The sequence below is a fragment of the Toxorhynchites rutilus genome, chromosome 2, assembly GCF_029784135.1.
Source record: "Toxorhynchites rutilus septentrionalis strain SRP chromosome 2, ASM2978413v1, whole genome shotgun sequence".
Lineage (NCBI taxonomy): Eukaryota > Metazoa > Arthropoda > Insecta > Diptera > Culicidae > Toxorhynchites > Toxorhynchites rutilus.
In genome coordinates, this window is record NC_073745.1 from 284624882 (window position 1) to 284644071 (window position 19190).

At 37.8% G+C, this 19190-nt stretch overlaps 3 protein-coding genes across 3 annotated transcripts in view; 1 reads left to right on the forward strand and 2 right to left on the reverse strand.

Moving 5' to 3' along the window:
- The window catches only part of LOC129767478 (F-actin-capping protein subunit alpha), a 46896-nt gene extending 36908 nt beyond the window's left edge, over positions 1–9988 (reverse strand). Inside the window, exons 1-2 of the mRNA XM_055768439.1 lie at positions 9506–9988; positions 5817–6385 (exon numbers count right to left, since the gene is read on the reverse strand). Coding sequence (XP_055624414.1) covers positions 5817–6063 — 247 coding nt within the window. The 5' untranslated portion in view covers positions 6064–6385; positions 9506–9988. The remainder of the gene's footprint in view (positions 1–5816; positions 6386–9505) is intronic.
- Positions 8263–14113, forward strand: LOC129766942 (uncharacterized). Its single transcript, XM_055767539.1, has 3 exons — positions 8263–8271; positions 12317–12463; positions 12530–14113. The coding sequence occupies exons 1-3, from the start codon at positions 8263–8265 to the stop codon at positions 13085–13087; spliced, it is 714 nt and encodes a 237-aa protein (XP_055623514.1). The 3' UTR covers positions 13088–14113.
- On the reverse strand, positions 12415–15334 carry LOC129768470 (putative nuclease HARBI1). The gene is made up of 4 exons (XM_055770154.1): positions 14977–15334; positions 14480–14912; positions 14272–14416; positions 12415–14210 (listed from the first exon to the last, which is right to left on the reverse strand). The coding sequence occupies exons 1-4, from the start codon at positions 15087–15089 to the stop codon at positions 13951–13953; spliced, it is 951 nt and encodes a 316-aa protein (XP_055626129.1). The 5' UTR covers positions 15090–15334; the 3' UTR covers positions 12415–13950.
- Positions 15335–19190: the final 3856 nt, after the last annotated feature.

Below are 19190 nucleotides of genomic sequence, written 5' to 3' on the forward strand. Positions count from 1 at the left end.
AGATCTTTAAGCTCTCTGGACTCATCTATTTTGAACTAGAAGACGAAATGGATCTGTGGATCTGTAACGCCAAATGGCTGTGCAGTGTAACTGCCGAAAATGCGAACAAATCTTAAATCGGAAATGATAGCTCATCCGGATTCCCTGTGTGATCAAATGCTGTTCGCAGTCGCAATCCGTTCCTCGTTGAATAAGGCTTGTTTTCCTCTGAAATATAGGATAAATATTCAAATACGAAACATGATTCCGCGACTCGTGGCTTATTCGAGAGAAGGACTCGAACAAGTTTTGATGTGCCATGTATGAAGATCCTTATACCAATTGCTTCTACATATTTCTGCGAGCAGATTTCAATCCCTTTTTAAATCAAGAGATCAAGGCAAGAAAAACAAGACCATCAGAAAAAAAATATTTTTAACCCCTTGCCGTACGATTTAATGTCCAACAATAGAGCCCAAACACGAGCACAGTGAGTCGTTTCGATACTCTGCTGAATGTGTTTCTTACTTACGATCGTAGCAATCCCGCATCATCACACGCCTGAAGCATGTATCCATTTCACATCGATAGATGACGAGTGAGGTTTGATGTTACACGTGAAGAGATTAACAAAGCTCAATTCCGTCAACGCGAATGTACATACCGCACACATTCTTATGTTAAACCTTATTATATCAGCTGTAGAAGCAAACATTTCCTTGATTTCCTTGGTTTTCAAAACGTGTATTTTATGAAGTATGACCGAATCATTTTAATTGACGTAGAACTTTGTCTAAAAGGACTATATGGGAGGTAAAATGAAAATCTAAACACTGAACATGTAGGAATAAAATGAAAGATTTCGAATGCTTATAACTCGAACATTTCTTAATAAATCGCAAAATTTGAAAACAATTGTTGATAAAAAAATATTCCTACGCATCTATCAAAATGAATAATATTTGATTTTTATTCTACCACGTTTTAGTTGGTCCAATTTGTGCTCCTCAAATAGTTCCGACCAAGGTTGCCACATTTAAATCTGTACCAGAGGGGTTCAAAATCTTTCTCATCTGTACTTTTTATTCTAGAAATCTGTACCATCAAAAAAAAAAAATCGTTGCAGAGAAAAATTTATTTTATTAGCATGAACAAAATGTGTGGGTTATATCTATGATATAACCGCAAGGTTGACGTGGGACATCCTTAGCTTAGCAATCATTTGTTTGTATTGATTAAATTTTTGATTGAATGAAACAATTTCCGAATTCAATATATTTGCTTAGTGAGTAAAAAGATTGTATAATACTATGTAAGATCAATTCATGCATTGTGATAGATTATGTTCTTCGTTACAAGTAAATTTAATAGCAGTCCGTAGAAATATTTCCTATCAATTGATACAAACATTTTTCTGATCCAGTAAGAAATGTTCGAGTCATAAGCATTCAGAATCTTTCATTTTTGCCTGCATGTTCTTTGTTTAGGTTTTCATTTTATCCCCCATATACTCCGGTTAGACGTAGTCTCACGTCAAAAAACTATGGATGGGTTATACCTATGATATAAACGCAAGGCTGACGTAAGACTGCCGTTGGCCTAGTCGCACCTTGGATGTTCCTTATTGGGTACGATATAGCCGCTGCGCAGAACTATCTCTTGTGTGTATTGATTAAATTATTAATTAACCTAGTGAATGAATGAAATAATTTACGAATTCAATTGAAAACAAATCCCAGTTTAGGTCAATTCATGCATTATGGTAGTAGTTATCCAAGCAAATAGTTATCTACATTTTGCCTACTCAACAATCGGCATGCGTAGAAGTTCAGTGAGCTGGCGACATGAAGGGTTATCTTCCAATCCAGTACCCGTAGCTTGCGTCTATTTTGCAATGCCAATGTTCCCAGGCTCCATGGTTTAGAAATCTGTATTAGGGAAACATTCCGATTTGCAAAAACGCAAAGGAGCACTAAAGTACTCGCTGCTTGCATCTAATTTGCAATGCCAATTTCCCCAGACTCCATGGTTTTGAAGTCTGTGTTAGGTAAACATCCATTCATTCCAGCGATCGTACCTCAATCGTTGCGCAATCATAGATGAGTGGATTTCTTCTTCTTCTTCTTTTTCGCTTTAAGAGGGTTTAAACTTTTCAGTTCATTCGCCTCTAGCTGAGAGGATTTCCGATCGACACTCGCTTTTATACCGATTTGTATGATTCCAATAGCCTGTTTTGAAGGCAATTTTAGGGCTATTGAAACAAGTTTTTGGATCAAAAAGTATCAAGCATATAACGTAGACATTTTATCTTTCGAATTAAGTGCCCATCATATTTCGTTGTGCCATTTTGTTTCGTTGTTTAAGAGGTATTAACGCTCAAAATCTGGTTGCTCCAGCGAAGCGCTTTCGTTTTTGAAACTTTGAACTTACATCCCAGTATAGAAATGAAAGACATAGTTCTACGTCAAAATACGATTCTTGTGAGGAATTCCGACCTTATGAAACTGATCAATTATAGTATTGTAAATGCTTTTATGATCAGCAGCACCAAGTGCGGCGTAAAGTACTCATGTACCTTAATGTTGCTTTGTTCAAATGTAAAAAAAAATCACACGCGGAAAAAAAATCTGTACCAATCTGTAGTTTTCAACGAAAATCTGTACCCTGTGCCATACAAAATCTGTACCAAAAATATCGAGAAAATATGTACCTTTCCAGATAAATCTGTACGTGTGACAACACTGGTTCCGACCGAAAGGAACAGTCAGAGTAACAGCGGAATCTAATTTAATACAAGCAAAACATTCAATCGTAAGCCCCTCCTCTTGTGATTCTACCGCCAGTCAAGTCAAATAAATTTGGCAGTTGCTTTCCGAAAACATCATTCATTCTCTGACCGCAAAGCAAAGCTCATAGGCTTAGGCCACCGTTCCAGTTTAACCACGAATATGATTATCAGCAGTGGCTGGCGAGTTTCAATTCTGTTGCCATCCAGCGGACAACCGTCATCCATCGCTTTCGTGTAATTGATCCAGCGCACGTGATGACACTGATGCGAAACTGCATGTGATTGCATTCAGTTTGTCTCGAAAAGTGCACGGCAAAATAACGACACAACTTTCGACATATGACAGTTTGTTGAAGTTGTGAATCCTTCTTCTTCTTGCATGGCACTAACGTTCCTAGAGGAACTTCGCCGTCTCAACGTAGTATTACTTGCGTCATTTTTATTAGTACTTAGTTGAGATTTCTATGCCAAATAACACTGAGTGGCAAGCTCTAGAATACGCGTGATCACAGTGCAAGTCGGAGGAAATTTCTTTGACGAAAAATTCCCCCGACCAGAACGGGAATCGAACCCGAACACCCGGCATGTTAGTTATGACGCTAACCACTCGGCCACGGGAGCACAAGTTGTGAATCCATTGACGCTTTTTAAGGCCACCGGACCTTTCAAAAAAGAGTTATTAAAAGTTATTTACAATACAATATGATGCATTCTAAAGAGATATACGAAATAATAAAAAAGTGAACAGATTTTTGTTTGCTTGGCGAGAGCTTCAGTGAATTTGGGAGTGTTTTTTGGATTGGTGGTCGGTAATACGATTCCAATGAATCATGAAATTTCTACGAATTTGTCCCAAAAACAATGGTTAGAAAAAACATCGTAAAAGATGTAATTTTGCTAGTATTGTAAATACTACTGATATCTATATATATAAAAAAGGATTTCTGTCTGTCTGTCTGATTCATATGGACTCGGAAACTGGGGGTTTTTGGGGTCGGGGAAGGTTCTTATGATATTTCCAGTCCCCTCCCCCCTCTCTAAAGGGGGGCTGTCATACAAATGAAACACAAATTTCTTCATTACTCAAGAGTTAAACAAGCAAACGAAACCAAACTTGGCATATGGTATTTTACGGTGGTTAGCCACTCCATCCCCCTCTCTGGGGGGGGCGGACCGCCATACAAATCAAACACAAATTTCTGCATAACTCGAGAATGAATAAAGTAATTGAAACCAAATTTGGCATGTGGAGGTTTTAGGGGGCGAAAAATGTTTCTATGGTGGTTAGACACTCCACCCCCCTCTCTAAGGGGGAATTAATCAAGCAAATGGAACCGAATTAGGCATATGGAGGTTTTAGGGTGCTATAAATGTTTCTATGGTGGTTAGATACTCCTCCCCCTTCTCTTAGGGGGGGAGGGGTTGGCTGCCATACAAATGAGAAATACATCTCTTCATAACTCGAAATCTAATCAAGCAAACGGAGCCAAATTTAGCATTTAAAGATTTTAGGGGGTACGAAACGTTTCTATGGTGAATGGACACTCCTCCTCCCTCTCTAACGCGAGAAGAGGGGAGGGGTCTGTCTTTTTTCTATCATATTTTCTGTATCAAACTTTTATTCCATGTAACGGGGAAACATGTTATTTGCAAGTGTTTGAAAAATATTGAACGAGAATTGTGTCTGAAAATAATCTGATATTATAATGATGAGTTTTGGTAGAAGTACTAGGAATTTTTTTAGTGAAAGGTAAATTCAACGGAGTCGATAAGAAAATCAATCAATGAACAGTTCTGCGATTGGACTCATGAACTTGCGCTTAGGAAGAAAACGTGAATGTTTGAAGGTATTGATTTTTTTTTACTGCTATTGATAACATAAAACAAATTTTGGGCGGGACGAAGTTTGCTGGGTCAGCTAGTATTCGATAATATTTCAATTGGCAGGTGCAATCTTACGTCTCTCCGGTTATGTCTCCGACGTTACCCACCAGTCTTTTTTGCCTATGACTATGTTTGCGAAAAACAATAATTTATAAACACACGAACCATAAGGGTGTAAGTATTAGATCTACAAGTATGCATATTAAATCGGTAGAATCAGCAGAGGTTCAGCTCTATATTGAACCGCATTGAGCATCTCTGCAAATATTCACTTAGAGAACTAAGAATCGATATTTCGCGTTGTTCATCAAGGCAATGAGTGCTACCAGAATCGCGGATTGTAGTGCAGTATTTTACATGATCGAAGAGGTCCATGTATCATGGAGTTCAGACCGAAACCTGATCAACCAAGTGCCAATTAAAACTTAGGAACTAATACAACGTTTTACATTTTGATGTTGGAAGCTTGTAAGCAAAGCACTTTGTCTCAAGTCGCTGCAATATGATTAATTTCAGCTCCGATCCTAGTCCATGAACTACACTCACAGATAACTCAATACCGATTGTTCACTTTAGAGGATCAATTTTGGAGATGAAATGTGTTGGTTTAAATCCCGGTCAAGTTTAGGATTCTGTTCAACAAAATCGACGTGTTCGTGCAAGATTTTTATTAATTGCTAAATAAGCTGACATTTTTTGTGATCCTATGGAGCATCAAATCATCAATAGTATGCAATCATACCGCAACTTCAATGAGCAGAGGATAAACAGATCTACTCAATCCTAGCCCATATACAGCAACGATATTTATACACTAAAAATAGGCCAGTTCTATGATGCAATCCCTATGCGGCTGTCGACGGGTAGTCGAGATACCTAATCGTTCATTGTGATTTAGGCGAGGACAGCATTGAAATCATGCGAAAGCATGTGATAACAAGCACACTCGGCGCAGCGTTTCAAACGAGAACCACCATAAAAATAACACTCCTCATTCTGTAAAATATCAGCCAATTCGGTAGTACACACAACTAGATAGCGAGCAAAAACGGAAGGATTCTATAAATAATGTTTTCGGTGACAGTATTTAATTGCTGCCTTGCTGTTTCAGCGGGGCTATCCGCGCCGAAACTGCAACACAACACGCATTTAGAGCCAAACTTACCCAGATCGTTGAACTCTGTGACGAGCACGGCCAGTTCCGAGCCCTCGAGAATAACCGGCGTGAGTTGATCCTTGTTGTACTGAGCGCAGGCAACACTCGCTCCCTCCTTCAGCAACCGGTCATCGTTCAGCAGTTCGCGGACATCGTTGAACACCTCGTTGAATTCCCCGGGCGGAGCATGCAGAATGAAATCGTTCACGATCCGAATCTTCTCCTGGTCACTTATCACATCATCCACATCTGCCATTTTCCTCAGATGTTGCTGTTGTTGTTTTGCTTTCGCCTGCAATTACTCCGATGGCTCCGATCGAGGCTCCTTCTGGCAGCGCGCTTATCACTGAAAAGCTAAAGCACACACTTCACGTTCACGCCTGTTGGCCTTCTTCGGGGATTATTTTGCTTCGCGTTGCAAGAATTTCATCCGATATCACTCACAACATCAACGATTTTTCCTTCTTTCTTAACACTTCTACCAAACCACTTCGGCTGCTGCTTTTGGGTTTCTTCCGTCACAATTTCTCTCAGCCTGGTAGACGTCAGTTGAGTTCATCCGGTAAGTGGTGCCAAATCTTGGGGGAAAGAAAGAATTATGAAACCCGTTTATTTTGTTATGCTATCAAGACGATAAACAAACTTAATGCATTAACAATTGTGGTTATGTCTGAAACGATAAAAATGCATATTCATCAATGTAAAATAGAATAAAATCGAGCGAATTAGTTTGTCAAAATTCACAATTAACTAGCAAAGAACCAGATCTCTGAAAATGTAAAAATTAAAACGAATAGAACTATTGCCATTGGTAGAAAAAAAAATGTCACCGTTCTATCAGCAACGTATATCAAGAAAGAGCTTTAAGCTGCGAATAAGTTCCTAAATTAATTTCAATTCAATAAGTATTGCATACAATTTCAGTGACCTTTTCTTTCACAGTTTCTCTTATCGTCTCACGGATCTGATTTTTAATTGTAGCTTTAGTAGTATACGGACAAACATCGAAATATTATTTTAACACGTTAAGGGCCACGGCGACTCTGTGGAAATTTTTAATCATATTAGGGCCAACGTTTCTTATTGTAGTGGAAGGTATTTTTGTTTGAAAGGGAATGTTTATAAACTATTATCATTATATTAGTTACCTTTATTTTCATATGTTATACTGTCAGTCAATGACTGACGCAGCCTGAGCGAAAACTCGGTGTCAGTCATCGTGTCAATTCCGAAAACGCAAATTAGGCGAGAAATTACCGCATATAGTTTATGGCAGGGGTAATCAAAGTGATCGATATTGCTTCCTCAGAGATCGACATAAACGAAAACTGATTTAGAGGGTTGACGAGGTCTAAAAAATGACCTCTATTAATTAACGTTTATATTTGTTCTTATTTGAAACATTCATGATACAGTTGTGTTGTGTTACAACTTGACTAGAATTCTAGTAGAAAGTATTATTTTTGTACTTTTCAAGAACTCCACAAATAGATGAGCGTGCATAAGTTCGAATAAGATGAACAAAAACGACAAGTGTATTTGGTATTTGCGTTCTGAAATTTATTGGAACTTGAATACACTCATTTACTAACTTAATACGAGAGATTACATTAGATTGGTAGATAGCCGCCAAGTTCATTTCATCATATTTAATATTCATATTTCATTTTTGTATCATTCATCAATTTTACATCTATTTATTTTGTTGAATTTTGATGAAAAAACTATGTCAAGTTTGCTTACTTAACCAACCGTTATGTTTAAAATTAGTAAGAATTTTGTAAGAATAAGAAAAAAAAACTCAATAGGTTTTTGTTTAAAAGAATTGGCTATAGGGGTCTGAGGAACCATTTAATTCTGGAAAAGTGATAGTTTGCCCAAAAGAGGATGTTTAGAGAATATAGGGGAACATAAGATTGCATAGAAATCGATAAAGTTTATAGAAAGACTATGCGTAGGGTGTGTAAATATATATATAGTTCCGCTTTATAGATCAGGAACTTATTATATACTATGAATCGAACGTTGTTTCGATCGGCTCGTTTATTTTGGTATTACATCAAAGGAACTCAACGAGAAATAGTCGAGTATGTAGGCTGATGCAGCCACTCAAAAGATAGCGAATCAGTCGAATCGTTATAGAAAAGTTTCGTTCAGATGATTTCCTTCACCTTACAGACATAAAGCATCGACATTACAATTTTTGAAAAGGAACTTCAAAGTCTTCAGAATTTTTTGTGCGCCTCAGCCAGAATTGTCTAAAAAATGTATGATATAAATTAAAACCATCAAATTAGGAAATTGGTAAAGTTCAATGAAAAACAATGAAGTGAGAACGATGGGCTTTTCCCAAGTCTCTGAAATCATACATACATATTCGCTCAACTCGGTAGTGATTATAGCCGTATTATTGAATGTGGTGTGATAGTCAGCTGTAATGTCCCACACATAATCCATGGGATGGGTTTGTTCCTGTTTCTTGTTTATTATCACTTTCAATTATATTCTTCTCCAGTGCCCATCGCTATCGACCGATTCTCGTCACTCTCTATCTCGCCCTGTCCCATCTGTCAATGTATCAATGTTTTCATAAGCAGGTATGCTATTCTTTTATTGCAGTTAGAGGTAAGACCCTACATCAGCGTGTTAATGAAAGGATAATTGAGTAGTATCTTAGAGTATAAAATAAACATGTTTCAAATAAAAATGCGATCGAGAATCAAACGTGAAGGTGATAAGCGAGATTCCGGGCGCAATCAATGGGCGTTGATACTCTATTGTTGGTTTGAAACCCAGAATATGTGCACAATTTTTTTGATAAGTTATAATTTACAATTAGCTTCAAGCATAACCCGTTTTGAAATTATTACAGCCTGAATTCGATGCAAAATCGATAAAAGTAAAACGTGTAGAGACCTGAAAATAATCTATAGCTACTACAACAGATGTGGCTCCCGTGATTGAATGGTTAGCGTTACACATATCACGCCGAGACTTCGAGTTCGATTCTCGTTCCGGTGAGAACATTTCTTACAAATTTATTCCGACTTGTACTAGTGAACTGGTATCCTCTATTTTGTCAGTCAGAATGCATTTAAAACGTATTATTTGACAGAGAAGTCGTCGCCAAACATGAATGAGAATAACACAAATTCAACATTGTCATATCCTACGTATAAAGTGCGATTCACATACAACATTCACGTCACGTTCACGTTCCGTCCCGTCACGTTGTGTCAATTATTCTTCCAAGCAGTTCTTATGCAGACATTCACATACACCGGCATGACACGAATGCCACGCATTTTAGTGGTAAAGTGTCACAAATAAATACATAAATAAACATACACCGGCAACGGGAACCTCGACTTGCCGTTGCTGGTGTATGTGAATGCTTCAATAGGAATTCCATGGAAGAATAATTGACAGAACGTGACGTGACGGAACGTGAACGTGACGTGGATGTTGTATGTGAATCGCACTTAATACGTCCGAAATTATATTCTTAAAACCAAAAAATATAGTGAAAATTTGTTTTGGTTCTATCAAGTGTTGTGATTATAACAAAATGAGTCACGTCGTCGTATCTTTTCTAGATAAATATTACAATTTCCTTTCTCCACTAATTGAAAAAAAAGTTCAATTATAACCACAATCTGATAACACTGCCAGGCGTTGTTTACTCTGCTGTAACTCACCTGCAAATGAACTTACAGCACTTATCCTCATTCACACCCGTTCTAGTACGTTTTTTTATATTGCTGCTGTGATGAGTAATTTCACTCTTCTTCTTTCCGTTTGTTCGCAGCAAGTATTCTTATTATTTCCAACAAGAAAATTCCGTTCGAAACAGCACTTCACAAACCACACCACGAATATCGCACACCTACACCCGTCCGGAACCCACAAAATTGCACAAAACCATCGGACGGCAGGTACGATCCGGAACCGGAACACTAAGTCTCTGCGAGCACCAGAGCCACTCTTTGCAACCCTCCGGCTACAATTCGTAACGCTTACACGCCACAAGAACTGAAAAACGGGGCTCCGCTAGCCAAAGAAACTAACCGAGCGAGAAAAACGCGAGCTTACTGCTGCTCCGCCTCGATAATCTGCCTGTTTTGTACGGGTTTTGCTTGCTGTCTGACTTCACTGACACAAAACTGCATCAACCACGTCCGCCTTCCTCGCAATGATCTAGTACGTTTTTACTGCCTACCCGAGTGACCCAATCGCTTCAGGTGATATGGTGATTCATGGAATGAACTATTCACTCAGTATAAAATTGACAGTTGCTGTAAAGTACGGACAGAGATGCCAGTTGTGGAAACGTCTTCATTTTAAACAAGGCGCTTAGAAGTATATCCTAAGGTGGGCCAACTTGTTAGAACCACTCTTCAGCCATCTTGGAAGTCTACTGTGTTTTGTTTGTAAACAAAACACAATACGCTTGTGCCCAAGCTCGCTCGTGATCAGTCTGTCTCTTTCACGCTTCAAGGAAATAATTCCCCTTCTGCTTTCTTCCGTACTGTTTTCATATACCGCTCCCCTAATGAACTTAGTGACGATACGGCCTCACCTAGTACCATAGACCCGTCTTGATTTTAAAGACATTTGAGTCACTGTGAAAAGGGTCGACCACATACTACGTAAAAAGTTTAGGGTGAGTACACTGAAAGAAATAATAAGTAAATATATAGATTTTTTTTCATAAATGCTACCAATCTATAATCATTTTCTACCGTACTAATGGACATATATGCCAAGCAGAACTATGATTCGAAAGCCCAAATCGGCTACATTTTCCCGCTGAAAATGCACATATTGGAATTATTTTTTTCCCCCAAAATATATATTTTATTAAGGCACATGTGGCGTTAGCCTGACGGGGCCGGGAGTCCAATATTTTGACAATTTTTGTCTTACAACTATGTTAGTAATATGTAACCGATTACTCGCGGTTGGCTCGAGGTTAGTATTACAAGTGTTCTCATAATTGGTATGTTGCAGTCTTCGATGCTCTGTACGTGTGCCCGACACGGGATACTTTCTATTGGGATGCAGCTGACCATTAATCAGCAACGCCCCCCTAGTCTGTACCCCATATCTAGCGTGGTGCGTCTTCTCGACTCGAGGAATCCAGGATAGAATGGTTACTAGCCGGCGCAATCATCAGCTCGTGTAGAGTTGTCATGAGCGGTACAACCTTTGGCTCTTGTTGAATGATCAGTGGACTGCACAACCTTCGGCCCGTGCATCTGTAAAGAGTGTGTGTATGTATTGCCGCGACTAAGTAAAAGTTTATCGATCGGATAGGAGGGATATGAAACGGGGACACAACGAAGGAAACATCATTAAACGTTGACATCGGCGTTTCTGAGGAACAGGTATAGATGAAGCAGAAGATCAGGATCCCGGCTACCTAAGATATCCCGGACGGGGATATCCGATTGTCTGCCTTGTGCTCTCAGTGCTCTAGAGAGCTGAGTGGAATTATATCCTTATTATATTTCCGTATTGCCTTATGACAACAATAAAAATGGGTTTTAGACCGTGGACATAGTAAACGGGGTGCGGTGCGATGCGATGCGATGCGGAGCGATGAATTGGAGCTCATCGCACGCTATGACTTACTGATCGCTTCAGATCGCGCGTTTTTTTTTTTTTATGTTTCATTCCACTCCATTCCACATGTAAACAACCCAGCACAAGGATGACAGATATGATAACATGTCATCAGTTTGAAAACAGTTGAATCTTGAAGTCTTTTTTATCTGTGAACATGGAAAATGGAAAGCCCTTAACATAACGTTTTCATTATATGCATTATGTAAATTAGAATGAACTTATATATATGATCGAACAAAACGAAAATAATAATTTTACAACTCAACCTTGATTTTCGTTCGATGAGTTCGATTGTGAAGATATTTATGGAAATCGTCAGGCAACCACCACTTGCGTTCACTCGCGGCAAAACACTCCACACACAGTTTCGCCACATTGAAATCGCATTCGCATCACGTTTACTATGTCAGGTCCGGGCGGTTTGCATTTGATTTCCATAGTCGTAAACAAAAGAGCTTTCCCGCAAACGATTCCGTGCCCACGCCCGCATCCCATCGCATTCACTATGTCCTCGACCTTACGCGCTTTTCTCATCAGTCTTCAGACATAACAACATTCAAGTTTGCTAATATTGGTGTCTATTCTGTATTTCAATCGATTCGAAATATTTCGAACGACTTGGTAAATTCCATTCCCTGTTTCGTTCGAGGTGTTTTCAAATTCGAATACCTTTCGTTCGGACTGTTTTGTTTTCGAACATCTTTCATTCGAATCAAACCAAACGTCAAACCCACTTTGTTTATGAAGGAGTGAATAATTTCCGCAGCGGATGAGCGGTGAACTGCAAAAATGTAAGCTAATTTTTAATCATTTTTTTCTTTAAATTAATTTTAACGTTCAACAGGGAAAAAAACAAAAACAAAACAACCACTAAAAATCAGTTCGAGCGGATTGTGCTGCTTCTGGAGCAAGAGCCGGACATAGCAAAGGGTTTCTCCCGAGGAAATTCCGGACCATACTGGGATGATCTGGCGGCAGAAGTCAATAGTTTGGGACCGCCTATTCGCGATGGAAGTGGATGGAAAAAGGTATATACTAAAACGAATCCGAAACATATGTTTATAGTCTTATTTTTGCCCTGGTTTTCTGTGTAGGTTTGGGCGGACTATAAGTCCGGATTAAAGCGAAAACTCGCTCACAACAAACGGGAGCAGAGGGCGACAGGTGGAGGACCCAATAAAATTATCAATTTGTCCGAGCTGGAGGAGCAGGCAGTTCTACTAACTGGGTTACTTGCGACCGTGGAAGGAATCCCGGGTACCTCATCTCATGGAACACAGTTGGGTTCGCCTTCGGGTGAACCTCAAGCTGCAGACCAGGAAAATTTTATATATTATGGTACTTCCGACGAGTGTGACGGTATCAATAATACCATTCACTTCCAGCCCTCTCAGCCGAAAAAATCCAGACCTTCTACCACGAGGCTATTAGAGCTGCAAGTCGAGCAACAAAACAAATTTCACACCAATGTGAAATCCCTGTTAAAAAACACAAACAAGAATTTGAGTGATCTGGTTCATTATCAGCGCCAATCAGCTCGAGCGATTCTTTCCGTGGATGCCACACTCAAAGAACATCTGAGTGAACAAAAACGACATAACCACGAGATGGAGAAGATCGCGCTGGAGAAATCAATAGCGACAAATCCTTGAAACGCAGATTGCGTATATTTCAGAACATTAGAATAATGTTTCAAAATATCAGTGATCTGATTTTTTATCTTTATATTGTAACTCAAGTATAAAAAAATGAAAAAAAGTTCTAATCGTATTTTTATATCTTTCCATGGAAGAAAAATCTTACTTAATTTTTTCTTTGAAGTTTGTTTGGAATAGCATCAAAATTATATAAACTTTTTTAAAATTCACGAATTTCGCCTATAGTTTATGGAACTTCCTTAACCCCTTCACGTACAACATTGAACTTCACTCGTTGTTTCTCGATGTGAAATAATTACATAGCTTCAGGCATATGATGAGGATACCGACAACTGAAGATTATAAAATTTCCGTTATTTAAAAAAAAATTGAATGAGCTAAAAATATAAAATATAATTTGAATATTATAATTAAAATAAAAACGAACGAGTTAGTACGTAGTAATAACTCCTTCGTTTTTATTTTAAACACAACATGTATTTGCTCATCATAGGGCACCCATGTTAGATACCCACACTCAGCAGAGTAGCGGAACGACTCGAAGTGCTCGTTTTGGGCCGTGCTGTTGGAAATTAAATCGTACAGCAAGGGGTTAAAACAACGCAAAAAGTATTAATAATGGTTATTTGAATACTTGGCCTGCTTACGAGAAATCGATAATGACATGTTCTCAAAGTGTTGGCAGGAATAAGAGTAAATAATTCTGCCGAAACCATAGTTAAGTAAGGAAGACACTTCCTTTTCCGGTGGTTGTTATTTATTTGAGCATTTGCAAACAAGTTAGATGAAATTTAACAGTCATAAATATTAATTTAAACAAAAGTTTATTATGTAAACAGCTGCATAACATATTATAACTACTGAGAACGACCAAATTCTAAGCATATATTGTGAAGTGCACAGCATACATTTATAATTTGAGCGCATTTAGTAGGATTGTAGTGAAGTTGTCTCGCGCCAAGGATGCATCTAAACCGATTTTTTAGTAAACCGATTGTCCGCTCGACGATAGCACGACCCAAGGCATGCCTGCGATTAAAATCGCTCTCCAAACTCCCTTCCTCCGCTGCTCTGAATGGCGTTACTAACCAAGGTTCCGATGGATAACCAGCATCACCTGAAAATATTTTATCACACAGTACATACAAGTATACTAAAATATTGTAGTTGAACATTACCTAGAATCTTAGTATTAACTTCACCATTTTGGTGAAGCTGCTCAAAGTGAGTTCTTGCAGGGCTTACACGCCATATATGAGAGTCATGATTAGATCCCTGGAAGGTAGGATCAACGAAACGAATCCTTTGCTGATCGTCACAAACCTATGTTGATAAAAAAGAGTATTTGTTCATTGATTTGTTAATTCAAATACTAATAATACTTACAATCAGAACGTTGAGACTATAAAATCCCTTCCGATTAAAAAACAAATTTCGATTCAGCTTAGGTGGAATAATTTTTACGTGGGTTCCATCCAAACACATAATAACACCCGGAATTGATGTTTTCTGATAGAAGTGTAGTTTAGCACGCCGCTGTTCGTCTTCCGTCATATTTAGGGAAATCCATTTCTTACACAGTGTCCGCTCCAGAATGTTAAGCATTTCAGTCAGCACCTTGGAAAATGTGGGCTGTGCTATGGCAATGTGATAATCTTGCCCTGCTCCATGTTGATAATTTCCTTCAGCAAAGAATCGCAAACATGCTGCGAGTTTCACCTCCGTGGATAGACCACCTTTCCTTGTGGTAAGGCAGTTCTCAATTTCCTCTAAAACGTACCGAAAAGCTTCCTTACTTAGACGAAAACTTTTGATGAATCTGAATAAGGGCAAAATTAATCAATAAGAGAAACAAACATGGGATTTTTGAGACGGATACTTACGCTTCATCAGAAAGTTTCATGAAGTCGGTTGATTTTCGGTGGTTTCGCCGATGGTAGCAAGGCATTCCAATTTCTTCTTGCTCCGCCAAAATCGGTAACAAAACGGAATCCATTGAACGAGAAAATTTTCTCACAAATTTCTCTTAGGATCAAAAATTAACTGAAATTCAACTCGCACTCGCCGCTATTTAATACGGTGTTTCTTTTTGTTTATCGGTTTTTGACAGATCGATGCATATTCGAAATTTTCTAACACTTTCGTTCGAAACGAGCAAAACGATTGGAATAGGGAATGGTAAATTCGAAAACGATCGAAATATCACTTTCGAACGAAATAGAAATCCGTCGGAATACAGAATAGGCACCATTATCTAGTAAAATATACTAATCTCTGATAGGGATGCGGATTTGTTGACTATATGTACAACAAATTTATACATTCTACTAATGTTTGCATTGCCAAATGTATTTTCTAGTTTACGACGAGTTTTCTAAGAGTAGGAGTTACGAAAATTATATGTTAAACAAGATGCTAAAACGGTAGGTGTTTCGTTCTTAACATTTTCATGACAAGACGTGAGACGAGTAGCGAGACGTAGCTTTCAGAATTATTTACTTTTTTTTTGGTTGTGTGGTTATGGTTTCATATCAACTCGCTGAGGAAAATAACTGAAAGCAAATATATATTCGTGAAAAATAGTTAATCTAATTTATATCTCAAATATCAGCAGTATTGCCACAAAAAAAACACAAAATCAAGGCTCAGGATTTCCCTTGATTAAAACATTCAATGAAACTGGTTATTTTTCTGTAATATATGGCAAATTAGTAACACAAAAGACAACTATTTTGAAAAGTAAACACGAACCTGTTGAAATCATTGTGAACCTCCTCTTTCTCTAGCCTTTATTCAAAACCAATTACTTGTAACAGCCTTTTCCGAATCTTCTGGATATGGTAGTCTCCTTCCCGGTATATGCACAGCATTCTCCTCCTCCCTGAGCGAAATCAGTGGAGCCAAAATCAGCATTATTTCTTGTCGCCGTCGCCGTAAGCTGATAGTACTCTTTTCTCCGCCTATGAGAGCCAAACAGAAGTACATCTTACTTGGAAAGAAATGTATTGATTGCGTGGGTAGAAACGAAAAGATATACTAAATACATCCTTCTGCACTGTTATGATTCGACCATTTATTGTAGTTATCTGAAAAAATAGAGCAATTATGAGAAATTGTTATAATAGACATCCAGAAATTACCTAGCTACAGTAAAGCGCGAGCAGCTATTTTGCCAACGAATGCATTTGTCACCAAAAGATATGATTTGTTTTGTAAACAAATTTGTTTTTTCATGGCCGAACAGCAATTTTGACATTCCGGTCCACCTATAGTACAACGCCTTGATGTTAAATAAATAATTTTGTAGAATACATTCAAATCTAGATATTCGAGGTTTTGTACGGTTCCGGTCGATCACGCTGGAAATAAACACGAACTATCTCGAGTTGCGAATAGTGCTGCGTAGTCGTATCATAATAAGTGAATCATCATTTTTAAGAGTGAACATAAAGTTTCGAGTGACATAGCGAATAGTGACGTCAGTCGTTGTGTTTATCTTTGATTGCTCACCGCATTCATGTGAAAATGCTACTTTCAGGAAGTAATTAATCAATTAAAAAGAAACAAACGAAGTTTCATCATTTTGACGTTATGAAGTGGATGTTTCGAAGGCTCTCAGTGTCGGTGTGTATGTTGTGAGAGAATAATCGCCAATTAATCAAAAATTCACCGAAAATGTTACTGCTTTCGAGAACTAACCATACGGCTGCTCTCTTAATCTTTTTACCACATAAATAATCGAACAATTCTACGATACAACTGTCATCTGTTAAAAAACAAACAGTTGAAGGCCTTGTTCTCACTGCAGTGGGGCGTCAGCGTAGCTTGAGCGGGGCGTGTGACGCTTACGATTAATTGTGTGTATTCTTAGTAATGTGTTCACGCCAGGCTGGCGTGTCGTGAGCGTTTTTTTGACGTGTAGCTGGCGTGCAAACGAAAATCATTCACGCCGGCGATATTTGTACTTCTCCGCTGCTCTCTAGCATATGTTTGTTTGTAGTAGTGACATAATTTAAAATTGTTTGTTTTGTTTTATTTTTTACGTTTTTGACCCTTCGAGTTTTTAGCCGGATACATCCAACGGTGTTGGAATATTGAAAATAAACAAATGTTCATTCTTTCGTTCAAAAACACACATTGACAATTTTCGTAGAACACGCCGAAGACACGCCGCTGGCACGGTGCAATGTGAGTGAATTAAAATATCGTGGTGGAAAGCGAACATGCCCCGCTCACGCCACGTTGACGCCCCGCTGCAGTGAGAACATGGCCGAATAATTTCATAAGAATTTTGGCTCAAATTATCATGCAATCATGTACTTTCAACATTGTTTTGTTTTTTTCTTATGCTTACGACACGATATTTTGTTTACCAATACAGATATACTTCGCCTACTGTTCCACCACGATATGTACTCATTGGTTCACGCCTGTGTTTTTTTATCTCGTTCCGTTGACGTGGTTGTACGCTGAGAGAAATGGTTACTAAATATCTGGGTCATGCGGAGTCAATGAAGTATGTTTTTGAAATTTTGCTTGAAAAAAACATGATTATATATATATATATATATATATATATATATATATATATATATATATATATATTATTATATCATTGATCCTGATTTGGTTTTGCGTTTCGTATGAACTCGAATGATATAAATGTTGTAATTTGCGTAATTCGTTTTTTTTTTGTTTTAATGAAAGAAAAATGTTTTTATAACGTTCGAAACCACGAGAAGCGAGAAGCGAAATTGAATTATAATCAATTTTAATTATATCAATAATACTGAAATTTGAGTTCTTGCCAAAATATCAGCTAGCTCTTTCTGATTCTGAATGCTGGTATTAATTGATGCAAATACGTAGTTCATTCATTTTTATTAATTTCGATTTATTTTGCCTTTCATAACAATATTTTGTCTATGTAGTGGATCATTATAAGAAAAGTGACACTTTCTTCCCTTCCTTATTATTGGATCTCTTTTCACATTTCTATTGGATTCTTTTTGACAACCAATTTGATTCTATCCGCATGAACCAGGTAAATATATTTTTTTTAAATGCTACCAATCTATAGTCATTTTGTACCGTACTAAGTTTTGGTATGTCCTACGAGGAGAATTCACATACGGTTGATAATATGTACAGAAAATATGTACATTCTACTAATGTTTGCATTACAAAAACTATTGGGTAGTTTTCTACCATGGATTTTTCTGAGTGTACTGTTATTCAAAAGGAATTGTTCCTACTATCTCAGTGGTATTTTTGTGTCCATTTTTATTTTGCTCTATATAAAGTATAATTCTCGATGAACAAAAAAATGTTGCGACACATAAGTGGTTGTGTTTCTGTCTCAATTTGTGTCAGATTCTGTGAAGGAGTATAAAGCGAGTTTCGTTGTTCTAATTTTGAATTAAAAATACTGTTAGCACCAATGACTACACATTTTAAAACCATTTAAGACTATACATTGACAGATTATTGCTAAATTTAATTCAATTTCATACATAAATACATATAATTTGTCACTTTTAAGTTTTAAGTTTTCGGCCGAACTAAATTCCAACGACCCGAAATCATGTTTCAATAGCTTAAAAATTACTTTGAAAACAGGTTTATGAAATCACCCACATCTTTATATAATTTGGCACCCACAGGCACCCGAACTGAACTGAACCAAAAGCACATAAGGAAATCGTCATAGCAAATACATTCTGTTTTTGGTGAACGGAATATGTGTCTCTGAACACGGACGTAACATCAAAACGCCTGGGAATTCATCACAGCAGATACATGCAAGCTGTGAGTACTTCATTCACTTGCTTTCATTTTTGGTGAATGGAATGTGATTCCCGAACACGGGCGCATAATCGAGGCGCCTCTGTTCTGCCACTTTGCGTACAATAGTCAATAGTCGAGTTTCAGTTATACAAAAAAAAAAGAGATGGAAAAAAACATTCCAGAATTAAATGATTCCGAGCTTAGAATGAAACGTAAAGTGTGGAATTGAGTTGCAGTATTGACGAAGTTGAAGATTTTTTTAAATTTTATTATATAATTGTCGTTTTTGATAAATTCACACGCGAGTTCC

What these genes read in the sequence shown, in the direction of transcription:
- LOC129766942 (XM_055767539.1), top strand. An exon ending in ATGGAAGTGGATGGAAAAAG is followed by an intron (nt 12,464 to 12,529) that starts GTATATACTAAA and finishes TTTTCTGTGTAG; the next exon opens with GTTTGGGCGGACTATAAGTC.
- LOC129768470 (XM_055770154.1), bottom strand. Translation starts at nt 15,089, where the DNA reads ATGGATTCCGTTTTGTTACCGATTTTGGCGGAGCAAGAAGAAATTGGA. An exon ending in ATAGTCTCAACGTTCTGATT is followed by an intron (nt 14,417 to 14,479) that starts GTAAGTATTATT and finishes TTATCAACATAG; the next exon opens with GTTTGTGACGATCAGCAAAG. An exon ending in AGTTAATACTAAGATTCTAG is followed by an intron (nt 14,211 to 14,271) that starts GTAATGTTCAAC and finishes AAATATTTTCAG; the next exon opens with GTGATGCTGGTTATCCATCG.